The 20,432-nt window shown below is 50.9% G+C and overlaps 1 protein-coding gene across 1 annotated transcript in view; it reads left to right on the forward strand.

The window, feature by feature from the left end:
* Positions 1–16,193: 16,193 nt before the first annotated feature.
* Etnk1 (ethanolamine kinase 1) overlaps positions 16,194–20,432 on the forward strand; it is a 37,277-nt gene continuing 33,038 nt past the window's right edge. Inside the window, exon 1 of the mRNA XM_070011613.1 lies at positions 16,194–16,426. Within this exon, the coding sequence (XP_069867714.1) occupies positions 16,271–16,426 (156 nt within the window). The 5' untranslated portion in view covers positions 16,194–16,270. The remainder of the gene's footprint in view (positions 16,427–20,432) is intronic.

Consider the following 20,432-nt stretch of genomic DNA (forward strand, 5'->3'; position numbering starts at 1 on the left):
TTCAAAGCCAGCCTGGGCAGGAAAGTCCATGAGACTTTTATCTCCAATGAGCCACCAGAAAACCGGAAGTGGAGCTGTGGCTCAAGTGGTAGAGTGCCAGCCTTGAGTGAAAAAAAAATAGTTCAGGGACAGTGCTCAGGTCCTGAGTTCAAGTCTCAGGACCAGCATCTACAAAATAAAATATTAATTAATGGAGATAATCTGTTCTATGATGATATAGATCTATATGTTTTAATTTTCTTTTGGTCAGTGGTGGACCTAGCGCTGTCCCTTAGCTCTTCAGCTCAAGGCTGGCGCTCTACGACTTGAGCCACAGCGCCAAGTCTGGTTTTCTGGTAGTTTATTGGAGATCAGAGTCTCACAGATTTTTTCCTGCCTAGGCTGGCTTTGGACCTCAATCCTCAGATCTCAGCCTCCTGAGTAGCTGGGATGACAGGTGGGAGCCACCAATGCTAGGCTAAATATTTTCTATTTAATGACGTTTGTTTGTGTATGTGGTACTGAGGAATTGAACCTAGGGCCTTATGCATGCTAGACAAGCACTCTACCACTGAGCCACCTGCCCAGCCCCTTGAATTGTACTGTCTTGCCAGCTTTGTTTCCATTTTTCCACAGCCTTAATTTTAATGCAGTCCCTCTTTTCTCTGAAAGCAGATTTTGAGGACAGCATCAGATCCTTCCAGGTAGATATTCCCCTTACATTGTTTCGAATTTCTTCTATTTAAGAAGTACACGCTGAGGAATGCATTGTACTTCTTACGTACTAAAGACTTTCTCCACTATGATAGCTTCTCCTAAGAAGAATTATATGCAAATGTTCTGTTTCGTTAAAAAAAAAAAGTCACATGCAAATGTATAAACTTAGTTGTACCTCCACTGGAAATATAAAAAACTCACTATATATCTATATATCTATATCTTAATCAAGATTGAATATTTGGGCTGGGAAGGTGGCTCAGTGGTAGAGTGCTTGCCTAGCATGCATGAAGCCCTGGGTTCGATTCCTCAGTACCAGAAAAAAAGCCGGAAGTGGTGCTGTGGCTCAAGTGGTAGAGTGCTAGCCTTGAACAAAAGAAGCTCAGGGACAGCGCCCAGGCCCTGAGTTCAAGACCCAGGACTGGCAAAAAAAAAAAAAAAAAGATTGACTATTTTCTTAGAACTATTATCTGTGTGTGTGTGTGTGTGTGTGTGTGTGTGTGTGTGTGTGTGTGTGTGTGTGTGTGTGTGTTGGTCCTGGGGCTTGAATGCTAGGCCTGGGTGCTGTTTCTGAGATTTTTTTTTCCCCCTCAAGTCTAGTGCTCTACCACTTGAGCCTCAGCACCATTTCTGGCTTTTTCTGAGGAGTTAATTGGAGAGAAGAGTCTTACGGACTCTCTTGCCCAGGCTGGTTGTTCCATTTGAACCAGGCCTGCAGTTCAGCTTTTTGCTGGTTACTTTCAAGATGGAGTCTGAAGGGTTCTTCTGTCCTGACATGTTTCAGTCTACTGAATATAATAATATTACAGATGTATGCCACCAATGCCTGGCTTACAATTTTGATTTTATTTTGTTAATGAGTTGTTTTAAAGTCGTTTTTTAATTAGCTTGCAAGGTCATGCATCGGCTGAGTTTTCTTATCGTCAGGAGACACGAGTGAATACCATGTGACATTACAATGCACTCACACCTTAAAGCAATCTTTTGCACATAATCTCGGTTTTTCCCCCAATCTTTCTTTTCTTTCTGTCTGCCTGCCTTCTTGGCTTCTTGCCTCTATTTTCCTCTCATTCTCTTTTGGTCGATCGTGGGTCTTGAACACAGGGCCTGGGCACTGTCCCTGAGCTCTTCAGCTCAAGGCTGGCGCTCTACTACTTGAGCCACAGCGCCACTGCCAGTTTTCTGAGTGGTTTATTGGAGATAAGAGTCTCATGGACTTTGCTGCCCGGGCTGGCTTTGAACCACGATCATGGGATCTCAGCTTCCTGCCACTGGCACCTGGCTTGGAATGTATTTATTCATTTGCTTATCTATTTATTTTTGTTGCCAGTCCTAGATCTTGACTTCAGGGCCTGGGTGCTGTCCCTGAGCTTCTTTTGCTCAAGGCTAGCACTCTACCACTTGAGCCACAGCGCCACTTCCAGCTTTTTCTGTCTGTGGTGCAGAGGAATCAAACCCAGGGCTTCCTGCATGCTAGACAAGCATTCTATCACTGAGCCACCTGCCCAACCCCTGAGCTTCTTTTTGCTCAAGGCTAGCACTCTACCACTTGAACCGCAGTTCCACTTAAGGGCTTTTGGTGGTTCCTTGGAGATAAGCGTCTCTTGGACTTTCCTGCCTAGGGCTGCCTTTGAACCACAATCCTCAGATCTCAGCCTCCTGAGTAGCTGGGATTACAGGCATGAGCCTGTGGCCCTGACTTGAAAGGTATTTAGAGATAATGGGAATAAACTTTCCAGGCAAAGGTAACCTTGACCGCTTTATTGCAAAGCGAAAGAGCTCATTGACTCATAAAGCTTTACAAAAATAAGATTTTTTTTTTTGTACAGTCTGCTCTTCAAAGATCTCCAAATAGCTATTGAAGTGTTCTGTCTGTCAGCACAAGAGGTCAGGGCACCTTCAACATTTCCACAGCCACAGCCTTTTGGAAAGCTTCATTAACCTGCAAGATTTTCCTGGAAAAATTCTCCTGTCTCTACATTGATATATTATCATACAACCAGAGCTGAAATTGATTGTCTGTTATGTTGTTTTGTTTTGCCAGTCCTGGGGCTTGAACTCAGGGCCTGGGCGCTGTCCCTGAGCTGCTTTTGCTCAAGGCTAGCGCTCTATCACTTGAGCCACAACAACCATTTCTGGCTTTTGCTATGTAGGTGGTGCTGAGGAATCGAACCCAGGGCTTCATGCATGCTAGGCGAGCGCTCTACCACTGAGCCACCTGCCCAGCTCTGTTAGGTTGGAAACACCCTTGAAGAATGCAGTCACAGCTGAGTTAAGTGGCTCATACCTGCATCTCAGCTACTCAGGAGGCTGAGATCTGAGGATCACAGTTCAAAGCCAGCCAGGGCAGGAAAGTCCATGAGACTCTGATCTCCAATGAACCACCAAAACACTGGAAGTAGAGCTGTGTTTCAAGTGGTAGAGTACTAGCCGTGAGGGAAAAAGCTCAGGGTCAGCGCCTAGACCCTGAGTTCAGTTCCATGTACTGGCATCCACACACAAAGAGGCTTACTCCTCCTAGTTTTAAATTTCTCTTAATAAACTTACAATAATAAACTTACAAAACTTACAATTGTAAGCTTAGAAAGTCTGATATGTACTGTTGGCTTTTCTTGCTCAAGGTATTTGTGTGTGTGTGTGTGTGTGTGTGTGTGTGTGTGTGTTGGTCGTGGGGCTTGAACTTGGGGCCTGGGCACTGTCCCTGAGCTCTTTCACTCAAGGCTGGCGCTCTACCACTTGAGCCACAGCTCCAGTTCCGGTTTTGTTTTTTTGTTTTGTCAGTTGATTGGAGATAAAGTTTTCGGGAACTTTCCTGCGTGGGCTAGCTTTGAACTAGGATCCTCAGATCTCAGCTTTCTGAGTAGCTGGGTGTGAGTCAGCAGCTCTACCCTGTGTTTATTCTTTTTTTTTTTTATATATATACTGCTTTATGAATCATCACCCACTTCCTATTAGCAACATAAATAGTTAATGAGTGACTTAAAGAAGTTAAACACAGGCTGAATTGCCAGCCCGGGGTCAGATTCCACCTTGAGCTTGATCTCGGGTTACTGGGAAATTTCAAATCTATTCATTGACTTCCTAGCAGTAAACATCTCACAATAAACGGGCTTCTCCAAACCCTGGCAACTCAGTGGTTTCTCGAATGTTCAGACCATCTCTGCTGGTGTTCCTCATTTCCTCAGCCAGCCGGTCAATTTTCAGCTCGGCTGTGCATCTCTGTAGTAGTACAGAGAAAGGTCGTAGAAACCCAGCAGCCTCTGTACTTCATGTCTAAAGACTTCCAGGAGGTGTTGATCATTCAGCACTTAATGACAAACACGTGATGCACCAGCTCCACTGTTTTGTTTGTTTTTGCCAATCCTGGGGCTTGAACTCAGGGCCTGGGCACTGTCCCTGAGCCGTTTTCTGCATCTATGGTACTGAAGAATCGAACCCAGGGCTTTCTGTATGCTAGGTGAGCACTCTGCCACTGAGCCACCTGCCCAGCCCATGTTTGTTTGTTTGTTTGTTTTTAAAGCTTGTTTCTGTGCTAAGGGGTACAAAAATTAATTTGGGGGGTGGCAATGTAGCTTAGTGGGGAAATACACAAATGCTAAGGCAAAAAAAAAAAAATCCCACATACATACACACAAAGCCAAGAAACGAAAATGACATACAAAATGTTAAGGAAAAAGAAACACAAATGGCTCAGATCTAGAACAATGATGTTCATGAGGTGAGCCTAATCACTGAGGAGGTTGGAGATGGGAAGATGACAGTTTGAGACCAGCTGGGGCAGAAGTTGTTTAAGAGGCCCCCATTCCAACAAATAGCTAAGCATAGTGGCATACACCTGTCATCCCAGTTTCAAAGGAAGCTGAGAGCAAGAGGATCATCAGACATGATCAGATGATCACTTTACTTCTTCCTCTTCCTCCTCCTCCTTTTCTTCCTTTTCCTCCTCTTCCTCTTCTTCTCCTCCTCCTTCCTCTTCCTCTTATTCCACCCCCTTCTCCTCCTTTCTTGTAGGTTCTGGGGCTTGAACTCAGGGCCTGGGCGCTGTCCCTGAGCTCTTTTGCTCAAAGCTAGTGCTCTACCACTTTGAGCCACAGTGCTGCTTCCAGTTCTCTGGTGGTTCATTGGAGATAAGAGTCTCATGGAGGGGCTGGGAAGGTGGCTCAGTGGTAGAGTGCTTGCCTTGCATGCATGAGGCCCTGGGTTCGATTCCTCAGCACCACATAAGCAAAAAGAAAAAAGCCAGAAGTGGCGCTGTGGCTCAAGTGGTAGAGTGCTAGCCTTGAGCTGAAGAGCTGAGGGACAGCGCCCAGGCCCAGAGTTCAGGCCCCACGACTAGACTCAAAAACAAACAAACAAACAAACAAACAAACAAAGAGTCTCATGGACTTTCCTGCCCTGGTTGTCTTCGAATCTCGATCCTCAGATCTCAGCCTCCTGAGTAGCTGGGATGACAGGCGTGAGCTACCGGTGCCTGGCTCAGCTCAGTCTATTTAGACCCATGGATTGGCAGCCCCGGAGTCTTGAGATGACCTGGATTTCCCTGCTAGTCTTGGTAAAAGGTGTGGCAGGATTTTTATCAGCCGACATCATTGCAGGGTTAGACTCTGGACTCTTTAAGAAATGTCAATGAACCCATTAATGACCAACCCAGATATTCAGTGTGAGCGTCATTGTGTGGACTGAGAATAAACACTGTAATATTTGTAGCACGTGGCAATTGAATTGTAACACGTGGCAGTCCATTTGCAGCCTTACACGTCACAGCACTCATTCATGAGGAGTTAGGAGACAGCCAGGCACCAGTGGCTCCCGCCTGTCATCCCAGCTACTCAGGAGGCTGAGAGCCGTGGATCACGGTTCGAAGACAACCAGACAGAAATGTGTGTGACACTCTGATCTCCCATGAACTACCAGAAAACCCAAAGTGGCGCTGTGGCTCAAGTGGTAGAGTGCCAGCCTTGAGTGAAAGAGCTCAGGGACAGCGCCCAGGCCTGAGTTCAAGCCCTGTGACCAACCCCCCCCCAAATTGAAAGTAAATGCAATACGTATGTTCTCTTTCTCCATTTAGTAGGTAGAATACCAAAGCTCAAGGCTGAGAGTATGGCTGAAATGGTAGCGCACCTGCTTGAAAAATGCAAAACTGCCCGCGTTTCACACCCTAGGAATCCAAAGCAAAACAAAATGAAACAAAACACTGGAAGTCACTGGATACCTACAATTTACCTTTATTGCTTTGTTAATTTTTCCAATAAGGCTACACACACACACACACACACACACACACACACACACACACATTTGCCAGTCCTGGGGCTTGAACTCAGGGCCTGGGCACTGTCCCTGAGCTTCTTTTGCTCAAGGCTAGAGCTCTACTACTTGAGCCACAGCTCCACTTCCAGCTTTTCTTGTTGATGTGGTACTGAGGAATCAAACTCAGAGCTTCCTGCATTGCTAGGCGAGCATTCTACCACTGAGCCACCTGTCCAGCCCAGGCTCTTATATTTATGAGTGGCTGCACTGGACTGTGGTCCACCTGTCCATTCTCCCCATAGCCCAGCTATTGCTTGAGATGAGATCTGGCAGACTCTGACTCCTGATTGGCCTGGAATCTTAGTAGTCCTGATCTCTCTCTCTCCAGGGTCGCTAGGATTACAGGGAGGTATCATCACACCTGGTTAGAACATTGCTTCCATTCAATTGCTGTGTCTCCTGATTGTTCAATCTTAACAATCTTATCCAGGCTTTTTTGGAAGTTCATAAAATTAACACACTTTTTCTCTCTCCTCCTCTTTGGGGCTTGAACTCAGAGCCTCATGCCTGCTAGGAAGTTTCTACCACTTGAGATACATTCCAGTTATTTATAAAAAAATTTAATCTTTTTTTTTCTATTGGATAGGATCTTTCGTTCATACACAGGGCCAGCCTGGACCGTGATCTTCTAGTATGTAGCTGAGACTATAGAGGTGAACCACCATGCATGGTTTTGTTTGTTGAGATGGGGATCTCATTCACTTTTCATGCCCGCTACCCTCAAATGATGTCTTCCCGGCCAATCTCTGCTTCCCAAGCAGCTGGGACTACAGGCAGGAGCCACTGTCCTTGGAAAATGGATAGCTTCCCTGGTGATGAGGGTTCCAGGCATTTTCTAGAACACACTCTCAATCTGGGTGGCTTTGGTTTTCTTCATGATAACATTGAGCTTGGTGGGTTTTTTTCTTAAGACGCCGTTTCTCTGCATGTGTCACCAGGAAGTCCCGCCACGAAATTGAGCTGGTGATGGAGTTATTAATAGACATTATTCAGAAGCACTTTGCTACGTAAACATCCTGTTTCCTCTCCCCCATTTCCTGCCAAACTGCACTCTTCATTGATGATGCTTGTCTGAACCGATTATGATGGATGGTGTGGGTGAAGGGATTCATCTCCATCTTACCTTTCCCGTGATCAATTAGGTTTCTGCAATAAAGAAGAGATTTCCAGCCAGGTGCTAGAACCCACCCCCCACCCCCCGGCAGCCATTTTAGCTATGTAGAAGGTGTAGATTCTAAGAAACATGGTTCAAAGGCAGGCAGGACTGACAAATCCACGAGAATCGTATCCACTAACTAACCAGCCCCAAATACAAATTACAAAAAAAAGAAAAAACCCATGGGCTGGGCAGGTGGCTCAGTGGTAGAGCGCTCGCCTAGCATACATGAAGCCCTGGGTTCGATTCCTCAGCACCACCTACATAGCAAAAGCCAGAAATGGTTGTTGTGGCTCAAGTGGTAGAGCGCTAGCCTTGAGCAAAAAAGCTCAGGGACAGCGCCCAGGCCCTGAGTTCAAGTCCCAGAAACAACAAACAAACAAACAAATGTTTAAAAGCTTGAACTTTTCAGTGCTCTATGTCACTTCCTGAGACAGAGGAAGGGAGCAGAGGACTGAAGAGAAGGCAGGTCATGTGTGTGTGTGTGTGTGTGTGTGTGTGTGTGTGTGTGTGTGTGTGTGAGAGAGAGAGAGAGAGAGAGAGAGAGAGAGAGAGGTCTTGAGTTCAAGCCCCAATACCAGCACCAAAACAACACAAATCCACAATAAACAAACAAACAAAACTAACAACCACCAAAACAGCAATGAGAAACCTGTGACTTCTGTTGTCATCTTCAGGGTTCCCCCCACCCATCTGTAATTCTTTCACATTCTGGTGACAAGGAAATTCTTGCATCCACTCTGGTGTTGGGGTGGCTGGAAGCCATGACCACAGACTATTTACTATTGTCCCTCCTGCTTTGCTCTTGGGATCGTCTTTCCACATCGTGTTACCCAGAGCTTTAAAACCACCATGGGCAGAGAAGGAGAGAAATTGGAGCAGCCTGACTTAGTTAACTCCATTAGGTAGGGCCAGAAAAAGTCTTCAAGGATATACTATCTTCATTCTTCTCCTACATCTACAGCTTTAGAGTCTAATGTCAGCTTCTGTTTCAAGAAAAGAAGAGGGAGCTGGGCCCTGTCATCCCAGATGCTCAGGAGGCTGAGATCTGAGGATCAAGGTTCAAAGCCAGCCTGGGCAGGAAAGTCTGTGAGACTCTGATCTCCCATGAACCACCAGAAAACCAGAAGTGCAGCTGTGGCTCAAGTGGTAGAGCATCAGCCTTGAGCACAAATTGCCTCAGGGACAGTACCCAGGCCCCTAGTTCAAGCCCCATGACCAACCAAAATAAATGTGGAAATCATGGGGTCTTTGGGATAGGCAGACCTCCAACTTTATTTTTTGCCAGTCCCAGGACTTGACCTCAGAATCTGGCTTCTGTCCCTGAGCTTCTTTAGCTCAAGGCTAGTGCTCTACCATGTGAGCCATAGCACCACTTTTGCCTATTTCTATGTATGTGGTACTGAGGTTTCGAACCCAGAGCTTCATTCATGCTAGGCGAGCACTCTACCACTAAGCCACATTCCCAGCCCCAGGACTGATTTCATTTTGAACCCACTTTCAATCCTGGCTCTTAGCCATTCCTACAGAATCTCATTTCACAGATTTGTGTGTGTGTGTGTGTGTGTGTGTGTGTGTGTGTGTGTGTGTGTGTGTGTGTGTGTGTATGTAAATTCTTTACATTGTTATTCTCGGAACTAAATAAGTCCATTGTAATAATAATAATTAAAAAAAACCTTTCTGACTGGAGTCTCTGGATTTGTATTCAATGATCCTTTATTCTCTCCTACAAAATGCTTATTATGTAATAAGATATAAATGGCTCTTCTGGTCTTTTATATGTGGCATAATTATTATGACTTAAATGCATAAAGTGGGTGTTTACAAGGCAGAGAGTTTTATGAGGTGGTTAAACAGATGTACAAAAGGAAGAAATTGGGCTGGTAATTATGGCTCTGTGTTAGAGCCGTGATCTAGAAGTACAGGGTAGAAGGCTATGTTTGTGTGTGTATGTGTGTGTGTGTAGATATTGGAACTTGAGTTAAGGTCTCTCTCTTTCTCTCTCTCTCTCTCTCTCTCTCTCTCTCTCTCTCTCTCTCTCTCTCTCTCTCTCTCTCTCTCTCTCTCTCTACCAGTCCTGGGGCTTGAACTCAAGACCTGGTCGCTGTCCCTGAGCTACTTTTGCTTAAGGCTAGCACTCTACCACTTGAGCCACAGCGCCACTTCTGGCTCTTTCTGTGTACATAGTACTGAGGAATCAAACCCAGGGCTTCACACATGCTAGGCAAGCACTCTACCATGAAGCCACCTTCCCAGCCCTCTATTCATTCTCTAAGAATATCACGATTGCTTTCCAACGTGTGCATACAGGTTCTGTAAATAGCCACACACAGGTTTCTATGTGGACATAACTTTTCAACTCACTTGGGTAAATAGCAAGGAACATAATGGTGGAGCGTAGGGCGGGGCTGTGATAGTTTGCTTCTCCCAAATGATTAAAGGGGGAATTCTCGTTTACCCCACAGCTTCACCAGCCTTTGTTGTTTTCAGTGTTTTGGATTTTAGCCACTTGAATAGATATGCCATGGTATTGGTGTTCCCTTGTTTCATGTTGCATTCTTCAAGGGCGTGTGAAGGTCAGACATGTTTTCAACAGACGCTCCTTTGTCACCTGTGCATGTTTCCAATGAAACATAGATCTTCTGCTTCTGGCCACATTTTACTTCTTTATTTTAATTTTTCTTCCTTTTGTGCCAGTCCTGGGGCTTGAGCTCTTGCTGTCCCTAAGCTTTTGTGCTCCACTGGTGACTTTTTGGGTGGTTAACTGGAGCTAAGAGAGAAGATATATGATGAGAGAAGAGATAAGAGTTCCTAGACTTCTCTGCCCTAGGCTGGCTTTGAACCGTGATCCTCAGATCTCCGCCTCCTGAGTAGTCAGGATGACAGGCGTGAGCCACCGCCAGCGCCTGGCTCCTTGAAACATTTTAAAAACTAAGTTTGTTTTCCCTTTTGAGGTTTAAGTGTGCGTTGCAGATTTTGGAGACGAGTCTTTTATTGCATAGGCGTTTTTGCAAACATTTTCTCCCAATCTGTGACTTAACCTTTTCTGGGTTTTCCTGAGCTTTCTTGGAGTAACATTTTAGACCAATATCACAGTGGATCAGTTTTTCCTGGATGGATTGCAATTTTGGCCTTGCCTCTAAAATGTCATTTGCAGGGGCTGGGCAGGTGGCTCAGGGGTAGAGTGACTCGCCTAGCATGCAGGAGGCCCTGGATTCGATTCCTCAGGACCACAGACACAGAATGGTGCTGTGGCTCAAGTGGTAGAGCACCAGCCTTGAGCTGAAGAGCTCAGGGTCAGCGTCCAGGCCCTGAGGTCAAGGCCCAGGACTGGCAAAAAGAAAATAACATAAAACCTTCCCAGCAGGCTCCTCCCCGGGGTCCGCCCGGCCGCCCCTCCTCCAGCCCCTGCTGGGGACCCCTGAGCCCCCCCCCCAGGACTTCGGGCCTTGGCCACGGCTGGGGGCCCCGCCCCGCGCTCTGGGGGGCGCCCTCTCCTCTCGGGGTCCCTCCGATTGCCTTCCCGCAGCCCCGGGGCTGCCTGAAGCCGGGGGACCCCCATGATCCCCCCCCAGACTCCCTGTGACCCCCCCCTCCAGCCCTGGGATGTCTCCTTCGCTCTCTGGCTATTCTCTTACCCAAGCCAACATGCCTGATCGGGTAGAAAACCGGGCCCCATGGCCCAAGCTTTAGGCTTGTGCCTTCAAGTGGGACCCAGAATGGATCCCAGGTATCCCCCCCCCCCCCACTGGGATCCCTCCCAGAGGCTAGCCACTCTGGGGTTGAAACCAGATCTAAAAGCAAAAGAACTGAATCTGCTAAGCAAGGTAGCCTTCATCAACTAATGGGATAATTGCAATCACTGACTGACATAAATACACTATTTTTTTTGGGTTGGTTCTGGGGCTTGAACCCTGGGCCTGGGCGCTGTCCCTGTGCTCTTCAGCTCAAGGCTGGCGCTCTACCGCTTGAGCCACAGCGCCACTTCCGGTTTTTTGGTGGTTTATAGAGATCAGAGTCTCAAGGACTTTGCTGCCCAGGCTGGCTTTGAACCTTGATCCTCAGATCTCAGCCTCCTGGGTGGCTAGGGTGACAGGCGTGGAGCCACCAGTTCCCCAGCTCCTTTTTAATTTTGAGTCTTCCCAGGATTATTCTTTATGAACCATGAGGAGGGATTATGGTTGCAGTAGCTCACTGATGACGGATTCAGCTTCCTAACTTCAACTTTTATTGTTTTTTAAATGGCTAGGCGATCAGAGCAAAGTTTCCCTCCCACAGAGTCCGCTTCCCTATCCCTTACTGCGTGGCCTTACTGCGTGGCCTGGAGCAGAGCCAGTCTGGTGTCACATGACCATGGCCTTGAGCAGTCCTGCACGTGGTACCTTGGACGTCACATCATGGCCCATTGCCCCTGGGAGATTTGCACATTAACTAGGGACTCACTGAACCCAGAGGTGCGTGCCTGAATGGATGCCCAGAGAGCCAGCCAGCCAGCGGCTGCACGGTGCAGGGATAGCTGGAACAGGCTCAGTGTCAGCCCAGTGAGCTCCCTTCCCACAGCTTAGCAGGCGCCTTCCCCTCTCCACAGCTCAGCACGCTCCCTTCCTAGGCAACACCAGACCCAGGTAGCAAAGTCAGTAAGTCATCAGCCTCCAGCCCATATACCTTGGGATGGCACTGCTCTTGGGCAGCTGCCATCCTAGAAGGCCGCCAGAGCCCCTTAGAGTGACTTCAGGTCTGGGCAGCCGCAGGACCCTTGTCTACTATACATCCTAGTCTGCCACGATGAAGCCCCTGGCCCGCATGTCCACACCAGGGTCTCCGCCTCCTGGCCCCTCCCAGCCCCTCCTAACCCCCTAGGTTACATAGGTCACCCCAGATAATAGCCGGCGCTGCTTCTCACTTCTCCTTTGTGAGAAGGGGTCTTGCTGGTCCCCCTTTCCTGGCAATAAGCCTTTTCTTTGTTCTCTGTACCCGGATGTCTGTGTGGTTTTTCTGGCAAAGTCTAATATAATGTAACACTCATGGAGCACCTGATTGGGTCTGGGGACTGCGATGGCTTACAGCGTGTCCAGTGATCTTTGTTTTTTCTTGGGTCTTGAACTCAGGGCCTGGGTGCTGTCCTTGAGCTCATTCACTCAAGGCCAAGCGCTCCTACCACTTTGAGCCACAGCGCCACTTCCGGTTTTCTGGTGGTTCATGGGAGATCAGAGTCTCATGGACTTTCCTGCCTGGGCTGGCTTGGAACCTCGATCCTCAGATCTCAGCCTCCTGAGTCGCTGGGATGACAGGTGGGAGCCACCTGCGCCTGGCTCTATTCTTCTGCTTTGAGCCACACACCACTCTGTCCAGAGATCTTGAGAGTCACTCAGCTTTCACACTGCACACTGCACCCCAGGGGTGCCGTCCTGTGGGACCTCTCCTGTGTAGTAATTGCTCTCCTTGTCTTTCTCTTCAGTAAATCTTTGCCTTTTCATTTCTCCCTCATGTCTGTGAATTCAGTTTTTGAGATCATAGAGTACTTTGTGTGTGTGTGGGCACATTCACACGTGTACCAGAGCTTGAACTCAGGGCCTGGGCGCTGTCCCTGAACTACTTCTGCTCAACGCTAGTGCTCTACCACTTGGAGCCACAGTGCCACTTCCTGCTTTTTCTGTGTATGTGGTACTGAGGAATTGAATCCAGGGCTGCATGCATGCTAGGCGAGCACTCTACCACTGAGCCACCTTCCCAGCTCTGTCTCTTCCTTTTTAATGGACCTGATTAAAATTTCCAACAAGTAGCATTTCCAAAATAACTTTTCATAATTTGCCATTGAATCACTGTATGAAGTGCATTATTTTAAGAAACTCAACAATTTTATGATGCATAATACAACAATATATTAGGCAGGAGTTTAGCTCAAATGGTACAGTGCAAGCAAGCTCATGGTTTCTGAGTTCCAACCCCAGTACCACCAAAACCCCTGACATATTAAAAAGATTATTAAAAATCTGAATGTTGGGGCTGGGCATATGGCTCAGTGGTAGAGTGCTTGTCTAGCATGCATGCACGAAGCCCTGTGTCCGATTCCTCAGTACCACATTCACAGAAAAGGCCAGAAGTGGAACTGTGGCTCAAGAGGTAGAGTGCTAACCTTGAGCAAAAGAAGCTCAGGGACAGTGCCCAGGCCCTGAGTTCAAGCCCCAGGCCTGCCCCCCTCAAATTTCAAGTGTTAAATAAAATATATACAATAGTTCAGGAGTTACTATTTGAAATGTGAAAGCTTTAGGATTATTGTACCCCCAAATGGATGATGTATAAGCTAACATCTCTTGTAGTACATGATATTTTATCCTTTATCATCTTTTTTTCTCTTATTCATTTATTTTTGGTTCTGATGACTGAACTCAATGCCTTCTTTCCATAGTTTACACTGAGACTTAAAAAAAGCCTACATCTAGTAAATGTTCAACCAATTGTCTTGCTGTATTGTCAAACTTGAGTTCCCTTTCTTTTTATTTTAGGAAGTATAAGCTTACTTATTGTCCCAGTATTTGTTTTATGAGTTACAAAACAAGCTTTTGCAACCACCAGAATATAAATGTATTCTAATGTGGTTATAAAACATTCTGAATGGTTACTTGAGTTCACTTAGGGATTTCATTTCCTAATTATTCACCAGATGTGTTCACTGCATATGGACCGATGGCTGTAATGAGTTCAGATTCCAGGGTCAAATCCCAGATCCCTTCCTTCCCCTTAAACAAAGGCAGGAAGGGCTGGGAAGGTGGCTTAGTGGTAGAGTGCTTGCCTAGCATGCATGAAGCCCTGGGTTCAATTCCTCACTACCCCATAAGTAGAAAAAGCCAGAAGCAGTTCTGTGGCTCAAAAGAAGCTCAGGGAGAATGCCCAGGCCCTGAGTTCAAGCCCCAGTACTAGTTAAAAAAAAAAAGTAGGAAGCCCCAATACATTTGTAGGGGATGACTGGGAAAAATGTTGTAACACGTTAACACTAATCGTTTCAAGGTGGCCATTGTTTTATTCTTTTCTTTTTTTCTTTACCTTCTTCCTTTCCTTTTGGAGGGTGACATTCTTCAGCCCCACAGTGAAGCCTCCTCCCCAAGACACAAGCCTGAAGATCATACAGTCATCCTACTGTGGAGTCTCCAAAGTTTGTTTTCTTTCCCTTTCATCTTTATCCCGGACTCGAACCCCTTCTGGGCTTTAAATAACCTCAGCATGGTTATGTAGCTGACCTTTGAAATAACTCTTGAAATGTCTTATCCAACTGAACAAACGAACACCTGTTTTTGGTTCAGAGACCAGTCATCCTGGGTGCTCAGGAGGCTGAGAGCTGAGTTCAAAGTCAGCAAAGTCCTTGAGATCTTGATCTCCATTTCACTACCAACAGATCGGGAAGTGGAGCTGTGGGTCAAGAGGTAGAGCTTTCTCTAGTCTTGGGCAAAAGCAGCTTAAGGATGGTGCCCAGGCCCTGAGTTCAAGGCTCAACACACACACACACAAACACACACACACAGCCCTTGAGAGTAGCTGTACCAGGAGGGACAGACAGACAGACACACACATCCAGGCCCTGAGTTCAAGGCCCGAGACACACACAGACACACACACACACCCAGGCCCTGAGTTCAAGGCCCGAGACCCACACAGACACACACACATCCAGGCCCTGAGTTCAAGGCCCGAGACACACACACACACACACACACACACACACACACACACACACACACACAGGCCCTGAGTTCAAGGCCCGAGACACACACACACACACACACACACACACACACACACACACACACACACACACACACACACACACACACACAGGCCCTGAGTTCAAGGCCCGAGACACACACACACACCTTGGGAGTAGCTGCACCAGGAGGGACAGATGGACACAGACAGACAGATAGACAGACACACACACACACACAGGCCCTGAGTTCAAGGCCTGAGACACACACACACCCCTTGGGAGTAGCTGCACCAGGAGGGACAGATGGACACAGACAGATAGACAGACAGACACACACACACCCAGGCCCTGAGTTGAAAGCCTGACACAAACACACACACACACACACAGGCCCTGAGTTCAAGGCCTGACACACAGACAGACACACAGACACACATACACACACACAGGCCCTGAGTTCCAGGCCTGACACACACACCCTTGGGAGTAGCTGCACCAGGAGGGACGGACAGACAGACAGACAGACAGACACACAGAGACACACACTTGTCCTGGGAGTAGCTGCACCAGGAGGTCTGTCACCGGTGCAATCCATGCCTGCCGCCGGCTGTCCTCCCTCCCTCCCTTCTTCCCCCGTCTCTCCCAGCCCGGCTCCGTTTTCCAGATCTTTCTAGATGTCCTGGCAGGGATCTAGGGGCTCTGCTAGGCGGTCTCCGGGCATGACATCCCCCGATGCGTCCGGTCTGCTCGGACCCCGGGGGCTCCGACCGCAGGCCGATCTCAGCGTCCCGCGTCCCCGGGGCCCCCCAGGCCTCCCCCGGCCCCCCGGCACCCCCCATCCCGGCCCCTCCTTCAAACCCAGGTCCTCAGGTCCGATCGGCTCGGGCCGCACGGCGGGGGGGGCGGACGCTCCTCACCGCCCGGGGCCCCGGATGCTGAGCCCGCATCGCGGGGAGGAGGGGGAACCCCCCCTCACCCCCAGAGCGGGGAGGCCGGGCGCCCCGAACCCGCGTCCGCGCCCGGGCGCGCAGGCCCCGCCCATTGTGGCGCCAGCGCGGCGGTGACGTCAGGCGCCCCGCCCCCCGGCGCGACGCCGGCGTCGGGCCCGTCCCGGCATGCTCCGCGGCGGGCCGCGGGCCAGAGCCGAGGAGGAAGCCTCCGCGAGCGGCCGCGCTGCGCGTCGGCGGCGGCTCCGCACCCCGGCCCCGGCGGCCGAGCGCCCGAGCCCGGCCCGCGCCCCGCGCGCCCCCGCGCCCGCCCGCGCCCCGCGCCCGCCGCCCCCCGCGCCCCCCGGCCGGGCGCCCGGCACGGAGGGCCCCAGCGGCAGCCTGTCGGCGCCCGCCGCGCTCGCCGTCGCCGTCGCCGTCGCCGCGGTGGTGCTGCTGCTGACCGCCGTCGCCTGGGCCATGGCCAACTACATCCACGTCCCGCCCGGCTCGCCCGACGTGCCCCGGCTGGACGTGACGGTGCAGGACCAGGAGGAGCGGCGCTGCCGCGAGGGGGCCCTGCGCCTGCTGCGGCACCTGCGGCCGCGCTGGGACCCCGGCGAGGTGACGCTGCAGGTACGGGGGCGGCGGGCCTGCGACCCCTGACCCCTGACCCCACCCCGGGAGGGGACGCTGCAGGGACGGGGGTGACGGGCCTGCGATCCCTGATCCCCGACCCCTGATCCCCCCGGGGAGGGGACGCTGCAGGCACGGGGGCGGCGGGCCTGCGACCCCTGACCCCCGACCCCTGACCCCACCCCGGGAGGGGACGCTGCAGGCACGGGGGCGGCGGGCCTGCGACCCCTGACCCCCGACCCCTGACCCCCACCCCGGGGAGGGGACGCTGCAGGCACGGGGGTGACGGGCCTGCGACCCCTGACCCCCGACCCCTGACCCCCACCCCGGGGAGGGGACGCTGCAGGGACGGGGGCGGCGGGCCTGCGACCCCTGACCCCGACCCCTGAGCCCCCCGGGAGGGGACGCTGCAGGGACGGGGGCGGCGGGTCTGCGACCCCTGATCCCCGACCCCTGATCCCCCCGGGGAGGGGACGCTGCAGGGACGGGGGCGGCGAGCCTGCGACCCCTGACCCCTGGCCCCCCCGGGAGGGGACGCTGCAGGCACGGGGGCGACGGGCCTGCGACCCCTGATCCCCGACCCCTGGCCCCCCCGGGGAGGGGACGCTGCAGGTAGGGGGGCGGCGGGCCTGCGACCCCTGACCCCACCCCGGGAGGGGACGCTGCAGGGACGGGGGCGGCAGCCTGCGATCCCTGATCCCCGACCCCTGACCCCCCGGGGAGGGGACGCTGCAGGTAGGGGGGCGGCGGGCCTGCGACCCCTGACCCCCACTCCGGGAGGGGATGCTGCAGGTACGGGGGTGCCCCGACCCCTGACCCACCGGGGAGGGGACGCTGCCCCTGACCCCTGACCCCCGACCCCTGACCCCTGACCCCTCCACCCCGGGAGGGGACGCTGCAGGTACGGCGGCCGCCGCCAACCCCGACCCCCAACCCCCGACCCCCGATCCCTGACCCCCCCACCCCGGGAGGGGACGCTGCAGGTATGGCAGGCCTGCGACCCCGACCCCTGATCCCCGACCCCTCAACCCAGGGAGAGGACGCTGCAGGTACAGCAGATCTGCGACCCCGACCCCTGACCCCCCGACCCCCGACCCCCTCCGGGAAGGGACGCTGCAGGTACAGCGAGCCCCGCACCTCCGACCCTTGACCCCCGACCCCCCCCCCGGAGGTGACACTGCAGGTACAGAGGGCCCCTCCTCACTTAACTCGGCCTCCTCTCCCCCTCCACACCCCACCGATCCCCGATCCCACGCCGACCCGTGACGCCCCCTTTCCTTCCCAGGAGCTGATGCTGCAGGTTGGGGAGCCCCCCCCCCCCCCCCGCCCCGGGCCAACCCCGACCCCTGACCTCTCGATCCCTGACGAGCCCAGCCTTGACCCTCCCCCCACGCCCACTCCCGACCCCTGGGGGGGGGACCCTGCAGATCGCGGCGGTCACCCCCAGTCAGCCGAGACCCCCGACCCCCGACCCCGGGGGGGACCCTGCGCGCGTCTCGGCTCCCACCCCTCACTGACCCCGAAGGCCCCTTCCCACCGCCCCCTCCCCCGCCCGGCGCACCTGGCAAGGTCACCCCCTCTTCTCTTCCCGGGGCGCCCCCTCCCGTGCTGGTTTTGGGGGGCGGGGCCCGGAGGGCAGCTGTGTCCATCCCAGCTGGAAAGCTTCCTGCCGAGGGTCCGCCCGGACCCCACAGCCCAGCCCCCCCCCCCCCCCCAGGTCCCGGGTCCTGGACGGAGCTCCAAGTCGTTACATAAATAATGCACCCTATTCCGCGCCATGGGTTCCGTTCCCTCCCTCCCCCTTCCTCCTCCCCCCCTCCCCCTTGACCCCAGTCAGGCCCAGGATCCCCACCTGGGCCTGCTGCTCAGCAGGATCACAGTTGTCCCTGGGACGCGAGTGTCTGGTGGAGCTGAGCCAGGCTGTGGGTGTTCTCTGAGGGAGGGAGAGGATCCCGAGGCCCACGGCCCCCCAGACCCCTCAGACCCGGGCTTGCCCTGCCACCCTTCACGGCCTCACTGTTCCGGTTGGCTTTTGTTTTTTAACATGTGTGTACAACATCGAACTTTTCCTGTCTCCTGCGTGCACACGCACATGCACACACACACAGAGGGATGCAGTTTCAAAGGCCAGGGCTTCAGATCCAGGCAGTAATGTAAGAAGATTGACTTGCCTAAGTCAGATCATCTGCCGATTTTGATTATGCACACCGTTCAAGGAATTGTGAATGTGTTTCCGCAAGGTTTGTTGCTTGGAATCCCCCCCTTCAGTTCTTACGGAGCAGCCTGCCACCTGTACAGAGATCAATTAAACATGAGTAATGGGCTGGGCCGGGCAGCTCCTGAGCTGAGGTTTTAGTTTCAGTTCTGATTGCTTAGGAGAGTGTGAGCAGATCAAATGGACTCATGTTTTGGAAAAAAACAAAACCCACAAAAACTTAACTGATGAAACATTTTGACATCAGAAGGTGAGGGTGTATTTTTTGGCTAAGAATATAGGAAATAGTGAATTCAGAGTGGCTTTTATGTAGAGTTTAAAAAAGTCAGACTGTTTTCTTTCAGGAACTCTTTTTCCAAATTGAAACTTAACACTAATTAATTATTTGTTGTGCTGGGATGGATGCTGGGCAGTGCTCAGCCACTAAGCTGCGTGTATTCTGTTATTCATACTTGCTTTTACTTACATTGTTAATGGACTGATTTGTAGTCTTTTTAGAACGTTTCAGAATTTATTAAAATGATTTGTCTTCTGGCCGTTAGTTATAAATAAAGCAATACCTTTTATTAATTACAGGCAGTACTACTTCCTAGTAAACTCCTGAGCTCCTTTTAAGCAGTGACGTTCAAGTTTGGAGCTTTGAAGATTGGAATTTCCTTTGATGTATTTGTGTGCAGAGAGAGAGTAGGTGGCCATGTTGAGGTACTATAATAAGGCTATGTTTTTATTTAAAAAGATCATCTCTTTGCCTAAACAATCATAATAAGTAGATACTATCTCTTAAGGTAAAACTTGGTGAAGTAAAGCCAGAAGTAGATAAAATGGCAAAAGATGGCACTATTAAACTGTGTTTCATAACCCATTGCTGTCAAATTGTGGCTTTAACAATTCTTTTTTTAATGCTGGTCCTGGGCCTTGAACTCTGGGCCTGGCTGTGCTGTCTTTGAGCTTTTTTTTTTTTTTTTCCTCGAGGCTAGCTCTCTGCTGCTTGAGCCACAGCTCCTTTCAGCTTTTCGGTGGTTCACTGGACATAAAAGAGTCTCATGGACATAAGACGGAGCTCGCTTTGAACCGCGCTCCTCAGATCTCAGCTTCCTGAGTAGCTGGGGTGACAGGCGGGAACACTGGTACTGGTACCCAGCTGAGTCATGGCTTCTTGCGTAGCAACCTTTTTTTTTTTCTTTTGAGACAGCGTGACTTTAGCCCAGGCTAAAGTCACTTGAGATCCTCCTGTGTTGGCCTTCCCATGGCTGCTATTAGAAGAGTGTTCCAGCATGCCCAGCCCGTGTAGAAACTTGTAGCTGTGACTTTTTGGCTTGTAATCCGGACTTCTGATGTACTTAAATTTGTGATGGTAAATCTTCCGATATGCTTATTCTTTAATGATCGTCATGTTCTAAGGAAACACAAAGTTGTATGATCTGGAGGCAAGCCCAGAAGTAAGTCAAATTGATGGTTATTTCCCTCTCTGTTTAATAGATTTTTACTTCTTTTTTTTTAAATTTAATTTAATTTTATTTGTGAACATACTGTACATAGATTTTTACTTCTTATAGTCTAGGTCATTACAAACCCTAATGATGCTCTAGGCTTTCTTTAGTGAATCTCACTGGAAATACTTGCTTCTGAGATTTTATTTTCTTTTGAACTGTCAGGATAGGAAAAAAAAAAATTACGCTGGGAAGGTGGCTCAGTAGTAGAGCACTTACCTAGCATGCACGAAGCCCTAGGTTCAGTTCCTCAGTACCACATACTCAGCCTAGGGCCTGAGTTTAAGCCCCAGGAGTGGCA

Source organism: Dipodomys merriami, unplaced genomic scaffold (genome assembly GCF_024711535.1).
Source record: "Dipodomys merriami isolate MVZ:Mamm:240054 unplaced genomic scaffold, mDipMer1.0.p SCAF_84, whole genome shotgun sequence".
Taxonomy (NCBI): domain Eukaryota; kingdom Metazoa; phylum Chordata; class Mammalia; order Rodentia; family Heteromyidae; genus Dipodomys; species Dipodomys merriami.